Here is a 19270-nt window from a genome sequence, read left to right as displayed (position 1 = left end):
AATGAGCACTGGACTTAGGGTCAGAAAATCTGGATTCGAGTCCTTCTCATTGGGTCCCCTGGTTTCCACTCTTTTTCTTCATTCTTTTTTAAATGTTTTAAACTTTTTATATAATTTTTAGAGGTTAATTTCTATTTGCAGTTATTACAAAATATTGGCTATATTCTCCATGTTGTACAGTACATCCTTGAGCCTATCTTATACCCAATAGTTTGTACCTCCCACTGCCCCCACCCCTCCCCACTGGTAACCTCTAGTTTGTTCTCTATATCTGTATGTTTCTTTCTGTTGTATTCACTAGTTTGTTGTATTTTTTAGGTCTCACATATAAGTGATAAACAGTATTTGTCTTTCTCTGTCTGGCTTATTTCACTTAGCATAATGCCCTCTAAGTCCATCCGTGTTGCTGCAAGTGGCAAAATTTCATCCTTTATTTATGGCTGAGTAGTATTCTGTTGTATGTACACGTACCACATCTTCTTTATCCATTCATCTGTTGATGGACACTTAGGTTGCTTCTGTATCCTGGCAATTGTAAATAATGCTTCTATGAACATTGGAGGGGGGGGGTGGTGCATGTATCGTTTTGACTTAGTGTTTTGGGGGATTTTTGGATATATACCCAGGAGTGAAATTGCTGGGTCCCTGGCTTCCACTCTCATTCCCCCAGAAACCATTCTCCACACAGCAGCCAGAGTGATTATTTCAAAAAGTAAATTAGATCAACTTATCTTCCTGCCTAAACCCTCTATTGACTTCCTGTTGCACCTAAATTGCACATAACTTCATTAGTGTTTGATAACTGGTTTTCTTGGAAGGGGGTTTTGGGAGGAAAGATAAGAGCCTTGATTTGTAGCATTTGCCAGTTTCCATGGTGTAAATACTCCCATTATGGCCAATATAAAGATACCAACTTGATGGTTAATAGCTCACTAAATTCCTGAAACCAGAACAATTCACTTTTATGAGCTGAAATGAGCTGGACTCAACATACCCCCTGCTTAAAACCCAGCTTCTTACTGTGGCCCTCGTGGCCCAGCATGGTCTGCTGTCTTGGCTCAATGTGCCATAGCCAAATACTACAGCCTGGGTAGCTTAAAAATCAGAAATTAATTTTCTTATGGTTATGGAGGCTCAAAGTCCCAGATCAGTGTCTGGTCAATTCAGTTCTTGGTGAGGAACCCCTTCGTGGCTTGCAGACGGCTGCCTTCTCACTGTGTCCTCACGTGGTGGAACGAGCTCTCTGGTATCTCTTCTTATAATGACAGTTATGACCTCACTTAACCTTAATTACTTTGGTAAATATCCTGTTGTCACATATAGTCACACGGGTGTTTAGGGCTTCCACACATGAGTTTTGGAGGGACACAATCCTGTCCATAACATCTTCATTCCTCATCATTTTCATGCTGTTTCACCTGTTTCATGCTCCTCTCTGATCATGAGAATGCAGTCATACCACCTGTGAGCCCTCAACTACTCCAAGCTTGATCCCACCCAAGGCCTTCTTACTTGCCATTCCCTCTATCTAGAATTTTCTTCTCCTGATCTTGACTGGTTACTCTGTCAATCTGATCTTAACTTAAATATCTCAGATGATTTACCCGACCATCTAACACTAAAATAGAGCCCCCAAACCCATTATATCTCATCACCTGGTTTATTTCTTTCTCAGCTCTTACCACTATCTGAAATGGTCTTACTCATTATCTGTTAACTTATTTTCTGTTCAACATATAGGTAAAAGGAAATAGGCACTTAGAACAGGAACTGGCTACCTAGCGTGTGCTCAGTATAAGTTTATCAAAGAAAGAAACGAGTAATAGGGCAAGAATAAATTATTTTTGTTGCAAGACGGTAGTTACTTAAGCATTAGGAAAAACTTAATTCAGTTCTGGACATCTATAAAATTGGTTTCAGCGGTTTTGTTTTTAGTTGACATAGTTTAATTTTGATGTGGAAATGAGTGTAGATAGACCTCTTAGGACAAGATTAGGACCGTCTTTTCTTCAAAATGAACTATCTGAAAGACCACTGAGCCAATAAGAGAGAAGTGGAGGAAGAAGAAGGAAAGATGCACCGGGCCATCCATTTTCCTAAGGGCCGTGGGAAGAGAGGACCAAAGGAAGAGCAAAGAAAGATCATGGACACTCTCTGAGACCCTTCGCTGCCCCTTCCATGTGTGGTTCTATCCAGTACTCGAGTCTCTGTCTAATCAAAGGATCCTGGGGGGCAAATGTTATACTCACTTTTACAAATGGGTCAAACTAGGCTCTGGGAAGTTAAGCCACATGTCCCCTGACACATAGCTGGTAAATAGCAGAGCTAGGATTTTAGTCTAGGTTCAGCCTTTGCCTGACTGTGCACGTCCAGTGGAGGGAGCAGGCTCTTTTTCAGGGAAAACTCTCTGAGCAAAGAAACCATAGAAGTGATGATGGAAGATGCCTGAGAGAAGAGTTTTGTCATGGGATCCTTCTTCTTAAGATATTGGGAGGCACGAAGGGACATATCTGCATTGTCTGACTCCTTGTAAGAGTTTGCTGTGAGCATCAGAAGGGTGGAGAAAGCACATGGAATTGATCCCTATATCAGGAAGAAAGTCCAGGATTCCCAGGAGAGTTTTGTAGCACTTTCTCTGAGAAGGACAAGGTGCCCTTTGGTAGCTTCTGTGAGCGTCACAAGTGCTGTGGCTCTTTGGAATCATACAGCGTGGTATTCACAGCCTTGGGGCAAGTGGCTGCTTGGCTTGGGGCTTCAGTGGACTGTTTGTGCAACAGAACGAGTACAGGGGAGGACGGGGTGCATTTTCTTCCAAGGCCTTCCCCTCAGGGTCCGAGGGGAGTTACAGCCATGCAGGGAACTGAAGACCTGACCAAACAGGAATGAAGACTCTATAAGCACAGGTGCAGAGTATGGTGAGTGAGGTCTTGGATGTGAAGTAGGAATATAAAAACCTTACCTGATCAGTGCTTCTGGAATTTTAACTTGCAACCAAACTGCTTGGGGATCACGTTGCAATGAAGATTCAGGCTCGGCAGGTCTGGGTTGGGCCTGAGAGTCTCCATCCTAACAGGCTTCCAGGTGCTGCTACTGCTTCTCCATGAACCTCACTACTATACTCTTTGCTCACCTTGGACCACCTAGGTCTGCATCGGCATGACCTGGGAGCCTGTTGGAGCTGCAGAATCTCAGCTCCACCCACATCTACTGAGTCAGGATCCCACACACGTACTTAGTAACAAAATCCCCAGGTGACTCAGATGTTCAAGTTTAGGAAACATTTCTCTAGAAACTGAGAAGTGCCAGTCATGTGCTGGGGAGTGGAGCGTAGTGGGTTGAAAAATGACACCCAAAATACATTCACATCCAAATCTCTGGAACCTGTGAATCTTACCTTATTTGGAAAAAGAGTTTTTTCATATGTAATTAAGGATCTTGAGATGAGATCATCTTGGATTACCTTGGTTAACCCATATTTACAGATAGATCTACTGAGGTTCATATTGCTGAGAAGACACCCAAATAATTTTCAGAATATGCACAGCTATGAAGGGAAGTTTGGCCAGGTGATGTCAAACAGCTGCTGGATTTGGAGCTGGAATCCCTGGGGGGCAATCCTAGATGTGGCACTTATGGTGTGACATTGGGCAAACCATGCAACCTCCATGTGGTTCAGTTTCCTCATCAGAAAAATGGCGACTTCTCTGCCTTCTTACTTAGTGTTCAGGTGACTGGGTGCATAGGGGTACAAATGAAATGATGGATGTGAAAGGGATTAATGTTAGAGACTGTAAATGTCATGGTCCATGGTAAGCCCTTGGAGATGGAAACTATTAGTTGTGGCACATTAACCATTTATAACAATTCTTTCCCCTTCACACTTGCCTCAAAGACAACACACAAAGAAATATCACCCACACCTGCGTCATCATGGGCAGAGATTTCTCCAAAGTGACAGTTGATTTCTATTTGCCTGTTTTTGGTTGTTTCTAGAGCACTATGAGTAGTAAAAGCAGCAAGCTCTGTTTGGGGAAGGTGGTAAGCTTGCCTAAGGGAAAGTGTTGGTGTCTAGGGAAAGTGTTAATTTCCACTGGGAAGGGAGGTACTAGTGAGCACAGTCTAGCTCATGGATGACTTTGGTTTGGGTGACACTGTATTTTAGAACATTGAACTTCAAGGCCTTTGGGTGAGACATGCTCCTTTTCTCCCACAAGCTCTGCTTACAGTTGGCCTGATCATAGGTGCCTCACTCCTCTAGACACCACTGTATAGGTAGCACCAGCTTCATGTGTGGGTGAAGTAGGTGCTATTATTTTAGGGGTATGTGGAAGGCAACACCTCCTTTCCTCCCTCCTCTCCATCCACAAGCCCTGCTTGCTGGTGCTTATAATTCTTTCAGGCAATGCCTTGGAAAAACAAAAACCTATGTTGGAAGGGAGGAAAACATTTTGAATATTAGCTGTGCTTTATAACATGGGTAGATAAGTTTAGCAGATCAAGAAAAAATTGGTGGGGGCAGGTTTTGATAAGAGAACTTGAGACACTGAGCCTGTGTGTTGGGGTTTCTGTGGGTAGGTTTGAGAAACTCTATGAAGCAGGTAGCAAAGGAATATAAATGGATGGAAGGTCAGAATTTATCTGTAAAATGGGGGTGTACCTGCCTCACAGTATTGTTGGGAGAATTAAATGAAATGATTATGTAAAGGACTTAATATAATAAGAAAGTAAGTACAGTTTCTATTGTTTTTCTTGGTCTGAAAGAATGAACACATGTCACAATAAACTGGAATGGGAAAGAGGCAGAAGAGTGAAGTGTTCTCACCTCCTCATCCATCCAGGCTGCACTAGGCTAGAAGAGGAAGCCTCCGTGCCTGTGTCTGGCTGGGTCTCCTCCATGCCAAACACCTGGCCATTTGGAAATAACTAGATGAGGGACTGACTATTTCTTTCATAGCTGACATCCTTGCCAAAAGAAGAGATTGCCTAACAGCTGTCTCCATCATAATGGGCTTCTTAGAACTTGTCAGTTTGGCGTAAATGGAGAGAATTTTATGGCCACCATAAGGTCTGGTTTGCCCCCTGTGTGTTTATAGTAAATTACTACTTTTTTCTCCACTGTCTAATTTTTTCATGCAGTACCACATCTGAAATGAATTGAAATTGTGCAAAACTAGAAGTGTTCCTAGTGGTTAGGTAATAGCTTAATGGAATCTGATAATTTCCAGTTGAGGCAGCTGATGGAATCCACACGTTAATACTACCACCTTACACTAAGTGAAGTTTTACAGCACTTTCCCATGCACTACCTCTCTTGAGAAAGAGCCTCCAAGCACTCATGGAAGTGGGTAAGACAGGTAGAATCATCCAGATTTTCTGGATGAAGAAACTAAAGTACTTCCTGACTTAGATTCCTTGGGCAATGAGGCAGGGAATGAGCAAGACTTGAAAGGGGTTTACCCAACGCCACATGGGGGAGAGCCAGGAACCTGGGACTACACTCCTCAGCCTTCCAGCAGTGAGTCCTGCTGCAAAGAGGTGGCATGATGGAGGGGCCAAAACTTTGGGATGAGAAATGGACTAGAATCCAGCTCCTTTACTGGCTGGGTCCTTGAGGGCAAGTCTCCCCAAATCCCTGGGCCTCTGTCTTGTCATCAATAATGTGGGGCTTCCTGGGGCAATCATACTAACGTGAGAGCTGTCATGAAGCTTAAAATGGGTTTGTAATGTTGAAGCATCTGGCGCATCTTCCACTGCACGAAAAGAAGTTTCAGGGTGTCATGATCAGCCTAATTACTGAGCATCATCATTATCCGGCCTAAGGCTTACTGAAAGGTTGCCCTATACCAGACACTGTGCTGACAACTTCACATAAATTATCCTGTGTAATCGCCACATCAAACTTATGAAGAATTTATTAGCCTCACTGGATTGATGAGAAAACTAAGGTATGAGAAGATTAAACAGTTTGACCAAAGCATGCATTTAAGAAAAGGCTAAGCCCAGATTCAGGTCTTCACCACCTCCTTATTTACAGAGTCATTGAGCTGAAAGGAACTTTAAAAATCACCTGGGCCACAGGCTGAACTTCCATGTCTCATAACTTAAGAACTTTGTTACAAGAAATGTTTTATTAATAAATTAAAATACTAAGGTTTGTGAAACATTCGCTTTGGCTTATAATTAGAGTAGATTTAAGGTTATTTTTGCAGTAATTCTTATACTTATATTCTTATAATAATTTTGACTTGTACTTTGAAATGCTTTCTTGGTGGAAGAGAAAGAGGCAGGTATACCTAATGGGTGGGGCTTGATGACCAAGTTGTCTTATCTAAATGTACTCCTTTTGTCTGTTGACCTGGTGGAAACAGGGTATGGCAGCGACTCCCTAAATGTAGGCCAAAACCTGCTAAAAGCTGCAGTAAGGGAATGAGTGATACCTTGTTTGAGTTGAGCCATGGAGGGTTCAGCTCTTGACTTTGCTTTTTGAGCGAAGTCCAACTGAAAGTACTGCAAATTACATTCAACTCCTTACTTTGACAAAGTTTAATTTAGCAAGTCTTTTTGCAAATACAGGTGAGAGATTCAGTCCCAGAGACCAACTGATACAGGAGATTGAGGAGGGTCCAGCTAACATTCTTTCCAATGGGTCAATGCCACACACTTCTATGGAATATTAGCACCATGAATGGTGAGGGGTGCTGCTTAGAAATAAAAAGTGACAACTTCCAACTGGCATTTCCCATTATGTGGGATCTTTCTGAATGAGATGATTTTCCACTTGTGGGAGTGAGGAGTAAGATGTCAATGAAGGCAGAAGGGAGTTTATAGAACATCCAAAGACAGGAGACTGCAATTGTTCTCACAATTTGAAAATGATAGAGCCCTCATATGCATTCATTTCACTAATAATTTATACATCCTAGTTCTTTGAGAGCTGGTGAATACAGAATACACAGCACATTCAGAGTGATAATTACGTATTTAACAATGAGGCAAAATTCTGAAGAGAAAACAGAATTTTCAAATATATGTTCATCAGCCCACTGAAAAGTCAATGATATTCCAAATTCCTTAAGCCTGTACAAACATACGAGGTTTGTCAATACAGGACAAACAGAGTGACAAGTTGAACAATTGCCCAGATAATTTGTTTCTGGGAGAGTTTGCTTAGATCATGCAAACTAGTACTTTCCCTCTCCCCTTACCCCCCCCCACCCCTGTTTTCCCCTAGCATATATATATATATATATTTTTTTTTTTTTTGCAGTACGCGGGCCTCTCACTGTTGTGGCCTCTCCCGTTGTGGAGCACAGGCTCTGGACGCGCAGGCTCAGCGGCCATGGCTCACGGGCCCAGCTGCTCCGCAGCATGTGGGATCTTCCCGGACTGGGGCACGAACCCATGTCCCCTGCATCGGCAGGCAGACTCTCAACCACTGCGCCACCAGGGAAGACCCCCTAGCATATTTTTGTATCTGCATTTATCTATATACAACTATATCCACCTTGCATTTCACTTTGACTGTATAGACAGACTATGGCCTTGGCTACATATATGCACATTAAATGCAGTAGATGTTCAAGGGAATTAGATGGATGATGTACACTGGTCCAAAGTCTGTTTTTCTCTACTGTGCAGCTCCAGCCAAGGACAAAGTAAACTGTTTTTTAATAATCAACAAGTGAATTAATGAAGACACACTAAGTCTAAAATCCTTGCTTTTCTTTCAGGGATCTGAATTGTTTGGATACTCATCTAGACCTGACTACAGACATATCCAGATACGCAGATATATTTCCACATATGTTTACATCATATAGATGATCCAGATAATTCCAATTTCAAATATTTGCTTCTTTACTAATACCCATCCTTGAATTCTTAGGATACCTGCTTCCCCTTTACTTAGTTTCTGGGTCAGTTAGAATATCTCTGAGCCAGAGTGTCAATTCAGTGTTGATCTTGAAAGTAAATATGGGGAGAAAGAATGGGGGATGGGCGTGGATTCCAAAAGAAAGAAAAGACCTCCCACTCTCAGGAGTTTACACTCTCATTTTAAACTCAGCTATTGCCCTATTGCAAAGCAGCAGGATAAGAAGAATATTGAGGTTGACTCAATGAAAAACATTTACATGTTTGTAAATGAGTTTAGTTTTTTAGTTTTTAAGTGGCATTCAGCAGATACACTCTTATAGCGATATCAATATAACACAAGGAAAGTAGTATTTGGAAATTTCACTCATCTACTTGATTTGCCCTGGAGAGAAAATTCCAAGGTGTGCATTTTTCCAAGGCTATATAATGATCCAATAAACTAGATAAATGTTAGATCTCTAAGGTAACTGTTAAATCTGAGGTAGGATAAAATGTGATTGCAGGGGTTCTACCCTAGCCATGTTCTCTACTGATCTGTTGCTTTTGGCTTTTGGGGTCATGGAAAGAAAGAGAGGGGGAGAAATGTTGAGGGAGAAGGATAATGGTATATGAGGAGCACTCCTTAGAAGTTTGAACTCACTGGGTTATAGAATTAGGTATAGATTCAGAGACTTCCCCTCCCCCAAATCACTGAAGCTGTGGTAAGAATTAATAGATGCCATTACCTGAAGTTATTTCTTGGTTACTGTACTCCTGGACCTAAGTAACAATGCAAACATGAAAAAAGGAATTTTATTTTAATTTGAAATGCATTGTGTGAAATTTTTTTCCTACAGCAGATAAATGGTACTAATTATATATTTTACTCAGGCTATTAATAAGTTACTTTGTATTACCTGAATCTACACCTATTGTATCAGAGGTGAGTGGCTGAGGAATAAATTGAGAGACTGGGAAAGGGTAGTCTTCAATTTAACTTTTGCCACAGACAAATCACATGTGGATAAACAAGAGTTAATTGAATGTAATTCATAGGAAAAGTCAAATGCTAAATTTGTAAGCATTTCTCCAAGGGTATGGATATTGTAGTCCCCAACCCACTGAAAACCAAGTGAAAGCGCCTTTTGAACCTAGGTACCCAGATGTTGGCCTGGCCTTTGTAATCGAATTAAGTGCTTCTGCCCCAGTCATTACAGAGCTCCCACCTCAGGGCAGGACAGTGAGGAGTCAGGCATGAGTCTTGCTGATGGCTTATCTTTTCCAAAGCATGTTTTGTGGAACTGGGCCTTTAGGGCTGCCGTTTCCTGCACAAATCTTGGCCTCCGTATTTTCTCCTGCAGTCTGCTTTCTGGTTTGGATGTGCTCAGATGACCGGTGTCTCCTGGCTCGCTGACAACCCACAGGAGGTAAGTGTATAAAAGGCCAGAGGCCATGGTTGTTCATGGGAGGAGGACTACGTGGCAAAGGTGGGTGGTTTCCATGTGGAATACTGTTGAGAAGTGCTCCAGGGCAGGGACTGACCAAACTTTTTTAGTGGTCGAGGCACTTGTCTGAATTTCTTGGGATGAAAATCATTCCCAGCAGGTCGCTGGTCTCATCCGGGTGCAAGGATAAGTCATGTTTCTTCTGCATCTTTTCAACACATCGACCTTGCAATGTCTGCACGTGGAAGCGTCTCAGAAGTGTGACCAGGGTGACCTTCATCATCACCATGGCAATGTATTTTCCCGCACAGGCCCGGGGCCCAAAGCCAAATGGCTGAAAGTACCTGTAAGGAACCTAGGAAAATGATCAGACAGTTAGCCAGAGAAGTAAAGGCTAGAGTCATGCATATCTGTTTGATTCACCCTGAAAACACTGTGAGTCAGAATGCTCGGTTTCGGCGACTTGGCCATACTGCTCCTTCACGGAGAGGAATGACTGTAACTCAGATAAGCCTCTTTCTCCCTCCAGTTTGATTCACCCTTTGTGATACAGACACAACTTCAAATAATCACCAGTGTTGCTTTTCATGTAAATACTCAACTAGCTCTGTGGGAAGGCCATGGCTTTACTGCTGTTCTGCCAGTCATTGAGGCAAAGATTGTTTTTGTGCCAGGCTATATAACATGATGACAAGGACTAATGTAGGCAAACTTGTGGATTCCCTGTCTATTAGTGCCAAGGATCTAAATATTTTTAGATATACAAATATTTAATGGGACACCTCTGCCTGTCTTGTCCCCATTTGGACTCACATAGTGCTTGACACTTAATACACGCTCAGTAAGTTATTTTTGACCAATTGCCAACATGGTGTGGCTTGCTTATATAGAAATGGAATGAATTAGACAACTGGTTTAACTAAGATCATATTTCCATATGCAAATGGTAAAAGGGGGCACAGAGGGAACTATCTGGATAATTCAGGTTAAAAAAATCTTTGCCTAGAATTGACATAATGGAGGCAGAATCTCCAGTACACCTCAATTACAGAAAAAGAACAAGCTGAGGCTCTTCTAATTACAAAGTCTTATATAGAATGAGGCCTAGTGCTTGTGGAGCCATTTGGGAAACCAAAGGCCCACTGCAAAATCCAAATCTTTTCTTCTCATTTGATTTCCATCTGAAGCAGAAGTGGATTTCCTTGACTTAGATTATGCTACGGCTGAATCCACATGATGACAAGGTGATAAGTTTAAATGGAAAAGTTAAGTTTAAATGGGTTAGTTAAAATTTGCCTCATTTTAAGCAAATTAAGTGCCTGAATTATTCATCTTTTGACCTATTGTGTGGCCTCCATGATGACATTTCTGAGAGCTGGAGAGCCAGCCTCCTTGACTTGAGGACAGACATGGTGGACGTGTTCCAAGCTAGGGGAAATGTGTTTTCCTGGTGAGGTGTGAAGAGAATGAGTAAATAGAATGAAATATACACGGTGCAAACACAGAAACAGGATTTAACAGTTGACATTTTCAAGAGTGGCACAGTCAGTTTTAAGGAAGGGCTCTTACATTCCTGGCAAAGTTTTCAAGAGTAAATTCATTGGGCTTGGGGAAAAACTCGAGTCTATGCATTCTTCCAATATTCAGGATAATGTTAGTCCCCTTTTTCACTGGGTAGCCATCGATGACATCATCCTCTAAGGCTTTGCGCATGACCAGGTCCACGACAGGCTGGTACCGCATGCTCTCATAAATAAAGTTTTCTACCACTTTTAGTTTTTGCATATCATCAATCCTTATGTCTCTTTCACCTGTAGAAGAAGATAAAAACGACAAAGCTCATGTTAGTTTCAATATACAACTTGTATTAAAAATCCTGCACTTTCCATAGAACAGTTTGCTCTTGGTTGAAAAAAAAATTATATCTATAATTCTAATATAAACCAGCAACCTGCATAAAATATGTTATGTTTGGTCCACAGGGTGTCTCATGAAAATTCAGATTTGAAGTCAATCATCTTAACACCTGGGCTTTTCATATAAAAGTCTAAATTTCTAGAAAAATAAAAAAGGTAAAATGGGACCCACATTCCCACATGGCTCTGCAGTATCATGTAGACCTACACAAACTGCTTCAAACATTTATTTCTGCTTCAAACATTTATTTATCTGCCACCTCTGTGGTTCTTGAGTTTTGTCCCCTACTCTAAATTCTAGAAGACATTCATTCCTTCTCTAGTCAAAGTGAGATGGTGACTTTAATCAGGTTCAAAGAAATTTTCTCTTCTGGTATCCTGTGCAGTCATTTGTCAGAAAATATCACTGATAGTCTCTCCTCCTCATCTCATCAAGAACAACCTGGTGTGGTAGTGTGGCAAGAACCCCCTCTCCCCACCACAACAAAAGGGGTGCCTCAGATCAGCCCTGGGTGAACTGGGGATTGACGGATCCCCCGATGTCTCAGCTTGGCCTCACACTCGTCAGAGAGGTTCAGATTACTCTCAGAATTGGCAAAACTTCAAAGCATCCTCAAATGGGGTACCACTTCTGCAGAATCAAAATCAACCCAGGGTTCTGAGGCAGCTCTGTCTCCTGTGCAACTATGTTATTCAGGAGTGGTCTTACTTAGAGAACTCTAACCACCCAGCCCCTCACATACTGCTCTGTGTACACTTAAGAGTTTAATGGGCTGTGTTTATCTCGGGTCGGGGGAGGTAGAGGGTAGATGATGGAGTAGGTAACCAAAGGTGTACCCTTGGAAGTAATTACCAGGCATGCAGGTCTAGAGGGAACATGTACACATGTGCTAGTGGTTGTTTGGGCTTTCCATCTGTGCAGAGGTCTGTTGAAGCATCAAGGGAACATCATGGGGCACAAGCACTTTTCACCTCTCAGGGAAATTGTGTCAAAGGTTTATGATCTCAAGAGCAATTTCCCCTGTGTTGCCTGTACCCCCATCAGTCTGTGACTCTCTCTCTCACTCCACTGAGCTTGTTTCTTGAATTCTGTTTTTCTCACGAGACTGAGAGCCCAGGACTGCAGGGATGGCACTGGCTTGTTCACCGCGGTGCCCCTGCACCTGGCACAGGACCCATAACCTGAAAAGGGTGCTTGAGAAAACATTTCAGAATTTGAAACCCAGATGTTATTCTGGCTCCTTGCTATCTACCTTCCCAGGCAGTGGCCCTCCTATGGCAATGCGTCTGCAGAACCCTTTCACATATTTAATCCTTGTATGAAATTTCCCCTTGTCATCTATTTCAAGCAGCACTCAAATGGTTTTAAAGATAAATAAGATAAAAAGTTTAAAAAATGCATAGTGCCTTTAAACAACAAAATAGGTTGTTTCACAGAGACCTGTAAAGTCAAGAAAGAAAAATCTGTATCATTACTGATACCCTTTCGCATGTGTCTGAAATGTGTCCTAAAGAGATTACTTATGTGAAGCACATTCCAAATAAGGGATTCTGTTTTCTCCGGAAAGCAATTCTGACTTCTTCTCAACGTGGCAGTGTCTCCAGGGAAGGGTGGGGATATCCGAAGCAGTGGCAGAGTGATGCTGAAGCAGAGGCAGAGCAGGGAGGGGAAAGAGTGGGGAAGAGCTGAGCAGGGACCTGGAGGCTCTCCTGCAGAGGAGGAGGGGAGGGTGGGGGAGGGAAACTGATCGCTCCCCTGCCTCTGCTATCATCACCCTTTCCTCCTCCCTCTGCCACCACCTGGAAGAACGGGCTGCTTGAAACCCAGAAACACTGCAAAAAATGATAGCCATTTCCCTGGGTGGACCCTCAAAAGCCTTTTGTCACTGATAAGGTAGTAAATCTTTGTGGATGATCCCATGTTTTTTTAAACACAGACAAATAAAACCGCATATAACTCTTTTTGAATTATGGTTTTCTCAGGGTATTTGCCCAGTAGTGGGATTGCTAGGTCGTATGGTAATTCTATTTTTAGTTTTTTAAGGAACCTCCATACTGTTCTCCATAGTGGCTGTATCAATTTACATTCCCACTGAAGAGTCATGTACCAAAATGTTCATTGCCGCTCTATTTACAGTAGCCAGTACACGGAAGCAACCTAAGTGTCCATCAACAGATGAATGGATAAAGAAGATGTGGCACATATATACAATAGAATATTACTCAGCCATAAAAAGAAATGAAATTGAGTTATTTGTAGTGAGGTAGATGTACCTAGAGTCTGTCCTACAGAGTGAAGTAAGTCAGAAAGAGAAAAACAAATACCGTATGCTAACACATATATATGGAATCAAAGAGAAAAAAAAAAGGTCATGAAGAACCTAGGGGTAAGATGGGAATAAAGACACAGACCTACTAGAGAATGGACTTGAGGATATGGGGAGGGGGAGGGGTAAGCTGTGACAAAGTGAGAGAGTGGCATGGACATATATACACTACCAAACGTAAAATAGATAGCTAGTGGGAAGCAGCCACATAGCACAGGGAGATCAGCTCAGTGGTTTGTGACCACTTAGAGGGGTGGAATAGGGAGGGTGGGAGGGAGGGAGATGCAGAGGGAAGAGATATGGGAACATATGTATATGTATAACTGATTCTCTTTGTTATAAAGCAGAAACTAACACACCATTGTAAAGCAATTATACTCCAATAAAGATGTTAAAAAAACAAACTGCATATATGTGTTTATGTGCCCATCAAAAAAGACCTTGAAAAATACACATCAAAATATTAACAGTGATTCCCCCTGGGGAATGGGAAGGAGAGTGGAAGGGATCAGGAGATACTACTTTCTGCCTTATACATCTATTATTTGAATTTTTTCCAATGAGCGTGTATTTTTTTATATCAGAAAAACACAGAATCCTGTTTGGCATAATGAAAATATGACACAGTGACTTGCTCTATTGTTCTCTGGGTGGATTCTAATAAAGATTTTGACCTAAGATTCTTAGGACCTAGAAGCTGATATTCAGAAGTAATTGTTTTCTAATCTCTATTGTTTGCTTGATAAAGTCTTACCAACAACAGTCTGGATTTCCTTCATTATTGCCTCTTCAACCTGGTGGTGCTTTGCAATGAGAAACAGCATGAAGAACACAGAGACAGACATGGTGTCCGGTGCTGCAATCAGCATTTCCAGTATGCACTGGTTCACATTCTCTCTTGTCAGGTCACCACGTTTCTGAACAATTGAAATGAGAAGGAACATTGGAAAAGTGAAAGGTTCAAGACAGGAGGGAGGATGGCACTCAAGGATCAACAGACCTCAACAAAATGAAATTACAGAAATTATAAGTCTCTGGAATTGACAATGGACATTTTCATTAATAATCTTCAGCTCAAAGCTGAACAATTTAGACACTTTTCTATGTATTTGGTGTCTTTGCACTCCCCGGTTTTCATAGTTTGTGCAGACACAGAGAAGTTTAAATCTTAAAGTTCAGTCTAATCTGATCGTCTAATAGTGGGCAGTTTGGGTTGGGCATTGTAGAAATACTAAACCAAGGGCTTCCCTGGTGGTGCAGTGGTTGAGAATCTGCCTGCCAATGCAGGGGACACGGGTTTGAGCCCTGGTCTGGGAAGATCCCACATGCCGCAGAGCAACTGGGCCCGTGAGGCACAGTTACTGAGCCTGTGCATTTGGAGCCTGTGCTCCACAACAAGAGAGGCCACGATAGTGAGAGGCCCACGCACTGTGATGAAGAGTGGCCCCTGCTTGCCACAACTAGAGAAAGCCCTTGCACAGAAACGAAGACCCAACATAGCCATAAAAAAAAAGAAATGCTAAACCAAATATTTAAAAACAGAAACATGCAACAATTAATGAGGAAATTTTAAGACACCTATACACAGTCATACATATATGTTGTGTGGGAATTATGGTTAGTGCAGGTCTGTACCTCGGCAAAAATCAACTCAGTGGCAAAATCCATACAGTCTTCCAGTTTCTCTGCTGTTGAAATCCTCTGTCTTTTTTCTTCTATCAGAATTTCCATGGCATCTTTCAAATCCTTGCTGGAAATAAAAGTAAAAATATAATCTACTTGTACTCAGTTAAGACACCTAAAAAAATGGATTCATTTGCCATTTGTTTAAATAAAACAATCTGTTTAAGTTGCAGCCATTAGTTCTCATGAATAACTGAATTTATACTTAATTCTTTGCAAATATCCATAAATTACATATACGTTACACTTGATGTTAAGGAACCGGAGTTAGCCAAGATGTCTAGACACTGGTAGCAAAATCAAGGCTGTAACCTATAGTTAAAGGTTAAAAACTGCTACTGAAAGGATAAATCCAATATAGTTTTTAAAGTATTGACATGATAGAGAAAGATGCATACTGTCTTTCTCACTTGTATGTGGAATCCTTCTCACTTACATGTGGAATCTTTAAAAAAGTGCAAGATCATAAATAAATGGAACAGATTGTTATTTACCAAGGCAAGAAGTTGGGGGTGGGAGCAAAATTGGTGATGGGGATTATCAAAAGGTACAAACTTCTGGTTCTAATAATAAGTCATGGGGATGTAATGTACAGTATGGTGACTAGTTCATAATATTGTGTTGCATATTTTAAGGTTGCTAAGACAGATCTTAGAAGTTCTCATCACAAGAAAAAAATTTGTAACTATGTATGGTAACATGTTAACTAGACTTTTGTGATGATCATTTTGCAGAATATATTGATACAAATATTTAGTCATTATGTTGTACAACCAAAACTAGTATAATTTTAAATGCCTTTCATACCTTAACAAAAAACAAGTATTGGCACATTGCAAGGGTATTGCAAAAGAATTTCTCTAGGTCTTTACTGCTCTAGGTCATAGGAGATATTACCTAGTTCACTAACCATTGGCAAATGTTACAGAGAGAGGAAAGTTGCTAAGCTAATTTTAAAGAAACCAAAGAGAAACTGTTATACAGTCTCATGCAATAAGTTTCTATGGGCCTGCTGACCATACTGAAGCTAAACTAATGACCAAGTTTAACTGCGGACCAATAAGACTCTTTAGACGACCACAAATTCTGACAGCAGTGAAGAGATGAACCATTTATCTTACCAATTCAAGTCACAGTAAGCTCTGGTAGAAACAGAGAAATGTTTAAAGGGACCAAGTGTCGGAATCATACACCTGATACTCATCATCCACTTGAGAATATATAAAGCAACATCAAGCTGACTTCCTGGAGACTAAGATTACTGAATTTCAAAACACACAAACAGGATGAAGTTAGCTCTTCAAACAAGTTTGGGAACTTTTGGGGAGAATTTAAGATAGTCAGGGACATCTGGGAAAGATATGAACAGAGGGATGGGGAAAGCTAACATGTTTACTGCCTACTATGTGTCATGCTTTGTGCTGATTGCCCTACACAGAGGATCTCATTAACCTATATTGCCACCACGGAGGATATGTTATATTTTATTTCAAAGAACTTCCCAAGGACATTTGGTTACTAAGTGGTAGAGATAGGATACAAACCAGGTCTGTCTACCTTTAGATCCCCTGTGCTTTCGACTGGTGGTTAGAGGTGGCATGTATAGTGGCTGGAAACTTACACTCTAAAAACCCACTGATTATTCAATAGGCCATTGGGCATTTGTCTAGTCTTCTGCTAGACTAGTCTGACACCAAAGCAAAGCCATTTAATGACAGTTTTAGGATCCCCCAAGATATAAGATGCATAACTAAACAACATGTCTTACAAAAGTTCATCATGAAAAAATTCTCTTGCAACTACTGTCAATTCTGACAAATTGAATTAAGTTCATTCAGAAGCAACACAACAATAAAATGATTGATTTTTCCAGACATGCAAAGAGAATTTTGACTAATAATAAGGATAGGTTCAGCCAACCCCTCTTCAACTCAAAATACACGGCAGTGTCCTAATTCCAGAGATGGAGCTCTCAGCCTCCTAGGGGAAAACTGCCCTGGGCCGAAGTCTTCCTTTCCTCTGTGGTCTGGCCACATGCTGCCAAATTGCTGTAAGAAGTGTTTCACCAGCAACTTAACAGCTCCCGTGCGGTTCTGGAGAGGAGAAAGCTTGCCGAAGAGGCCAGCAATAACTAAGACACAACACAGATCAATCCAATCTCAGCAATAAAAATTCCAAAATATGTTACTTACACAGACTTTTCATACTTTCTGCAGAGCCAAGAAATCTTAAAGAAGATGTCTGGTTTGAGAAGGAGAGCTTGCCATGCATCAAAATAACCCTGGATTTTAACCACGATAGCCCTTTCTGGAAAAACAGAAAAAGATCAGAACAGATGAGCAAAAATGCGAGCCCAAGAATGGTACACTGCTCAGAGAAAATCCCCTGTAGACTCTCCTACCATCTGGGACTCTAAGCAGGGCAAGGTTCCACCTTCACTGGGTGTTTCAGCCAGAAGAATGCCACTAAACAAATCAACACTAATTTATTCTGCTTGACATCTAAATTGGCCACGTTAACCAGAGATTTGCCAGTTTTCATGTTTGCGTTAGAGACACAGCCTAGAATCTCACATCCTTCTCCTTGGCTGAGCCACCAGCACCTTCTGTTTACCTGACCGTTTGAAATGAGAAGTAATTAATGCTGTTATGGCCTCAATTCTGGCACCTGGAAAGGCAAAAAGCCTCCCCACTCTTGTTTATATTTCGGTTCAGAGTGTGGAATTCATCTTGGAATCTTCAATGCCTTGTCCTGAGTCTTGTGCACAGTCAGATCTTAACGGATGTTCTTGAATTAAATTGAATACTAGAGAAAAGAAAACCCCTGCTTTTTTACAAATTATACACAAGAGAAGGGAAGAGACATGAAGATGCAGAAACTGCAGTTCATAGAAATGAAGAAGCTTGCCCAACAAAGTAGAACCAGAGTGGCAAGAAGTCCCTAGGCTGGAGCCTGGTTCTATCTGACCTCAGGGCCATGTCCTTTCCTCTTTGGTGCACTGGGTCCCTCAGGCCAAATGAGAGTTTAACAAGGACCTGGTGAGCAGAGGGAAATACACATAAGTCTGTATGGGTTATGCAGGTTCTTAGACTGCAGTCCATGAGTTAACAGAGAGCTGTACAATTCCCTTTACTTGATCCCTCCTAAGAATCAAGGCCAGGGACAAAGAGCAGGGACGTCTAAAATAGGTACCTGTCATATCTTAGGAGAGATGTGCGTGGAACAGGCAAACAGGACTTTCAGAGTCCCTGTGTGAAAGGGGATGAGGCAAGAGGCTGTGACTTTCAGAGTGAATGGGGCTCCCATCCTAATGTCAATCAGATGGGGTTCCTATGACTCTGGTAAGGAATCATTAAAGAGCCGGGGAGATGAGGCGAGGAGAGTGGAGCAGAGAAAGGGAGGGCTTGTCGCTTGTCTGCTTGTCCAGACGTGGTCAATCAGGGAGCAGGTGTGATAGCTCAGTTGGTCTGGGCAAGTGTGAAACTCATGCCTTGTTCTTATGCCTGTGATGTTCTTCCCTCAGATCTGCACGTGGCTCATGGTCACACTTCATTTAGGGCTATTTTCAGACATCCTCTCCACAGAGGCCTTCCTGACCACCCTTTCTCTCCACAAGAGCTTCAGCCTCCCACTGACCTCCCCCTTCACTTTCTAGCCCTTTGCCCTGCTTTGTTTTTTTTAAGGCACTTATTATAGCCTAATATATTATTAGATAGATAGTTTTTTACTGTCCATATGCCCACTAGGATGTAAACTCTTTGAAGGCAAGGACTTCGTCTTGTCCACTGGTCTATCCTCAGAACCTAAGCCTGGCATGAAATAGGCAATCAATAAATATTAGTTGAATGAATGTATGAATCAATGAACACTGCTAGAAATCAAGTCAGGAGAAATTACATTAAGCTGACAGCAGCAGAATTTAATGGATCCATATGATTAATGTTTGTTCTCTTGTTGGCGGTAGAGTTGCATGTATGTGTTTAATATTTGTTTCTGTAATATAGTGAGGAAAGCAGTTTCTCGAGTGAGACAACTTGCCAGGATT

General features: G+C 41.6%; 1 protein-coding gene across 1 annotated transcript in view; it reads right to left on the bottom strand.

The window, feature by feature from the left end:
* Positions 1–9405: 9405 nt before the first annotated feature.
* The window catches only part of CYP19A1 (cytochrome P450 family 19 subfamily A member 1), a gene marked incomplete at its 3' end in the record, with an annotated part of 33231 nt that continues 23366 nt past the window's right edge, over positions 9406–19270 (bottom strand). The window contains exons 5-9 of the mRNA XM_081228637.1: positions 17418–17532; positions 15178–15292; positions 14297–14459; positions 10869–11110; positions 9406–9654 (exon numbers count right to left, since the gene is read on the bottom strand). Of these exons, the coding sequence (XP_081084763.1) occupies positions 9406–9654; positions 10869–11110; positions 14297–14459; positions 15178–15292; positions 17418–17532 (884 nt within the window). The remainder of the gene's footprint in view (positions 9655–10868; positions 11111–14296; positions 14460–15177; positions 15293–17417; positions 17533–19270) is intronic.

The sequence above is a fragment of the Mesoplodon bidens genome (assembly GCF_964165515.1).
Source record: "Mesoplodon bidens genome assembly, chromosome: 3".
Lineage (NCBI taxonomy): Eukaryota > Metazoa > Chordata > Mammalia > Artiodactyla > Ziphiidae > Mesoplodon > Mesoplodon bidens.
This window is presented reverse-complemented; position numbering and strand designations above follow the sequence as displayed.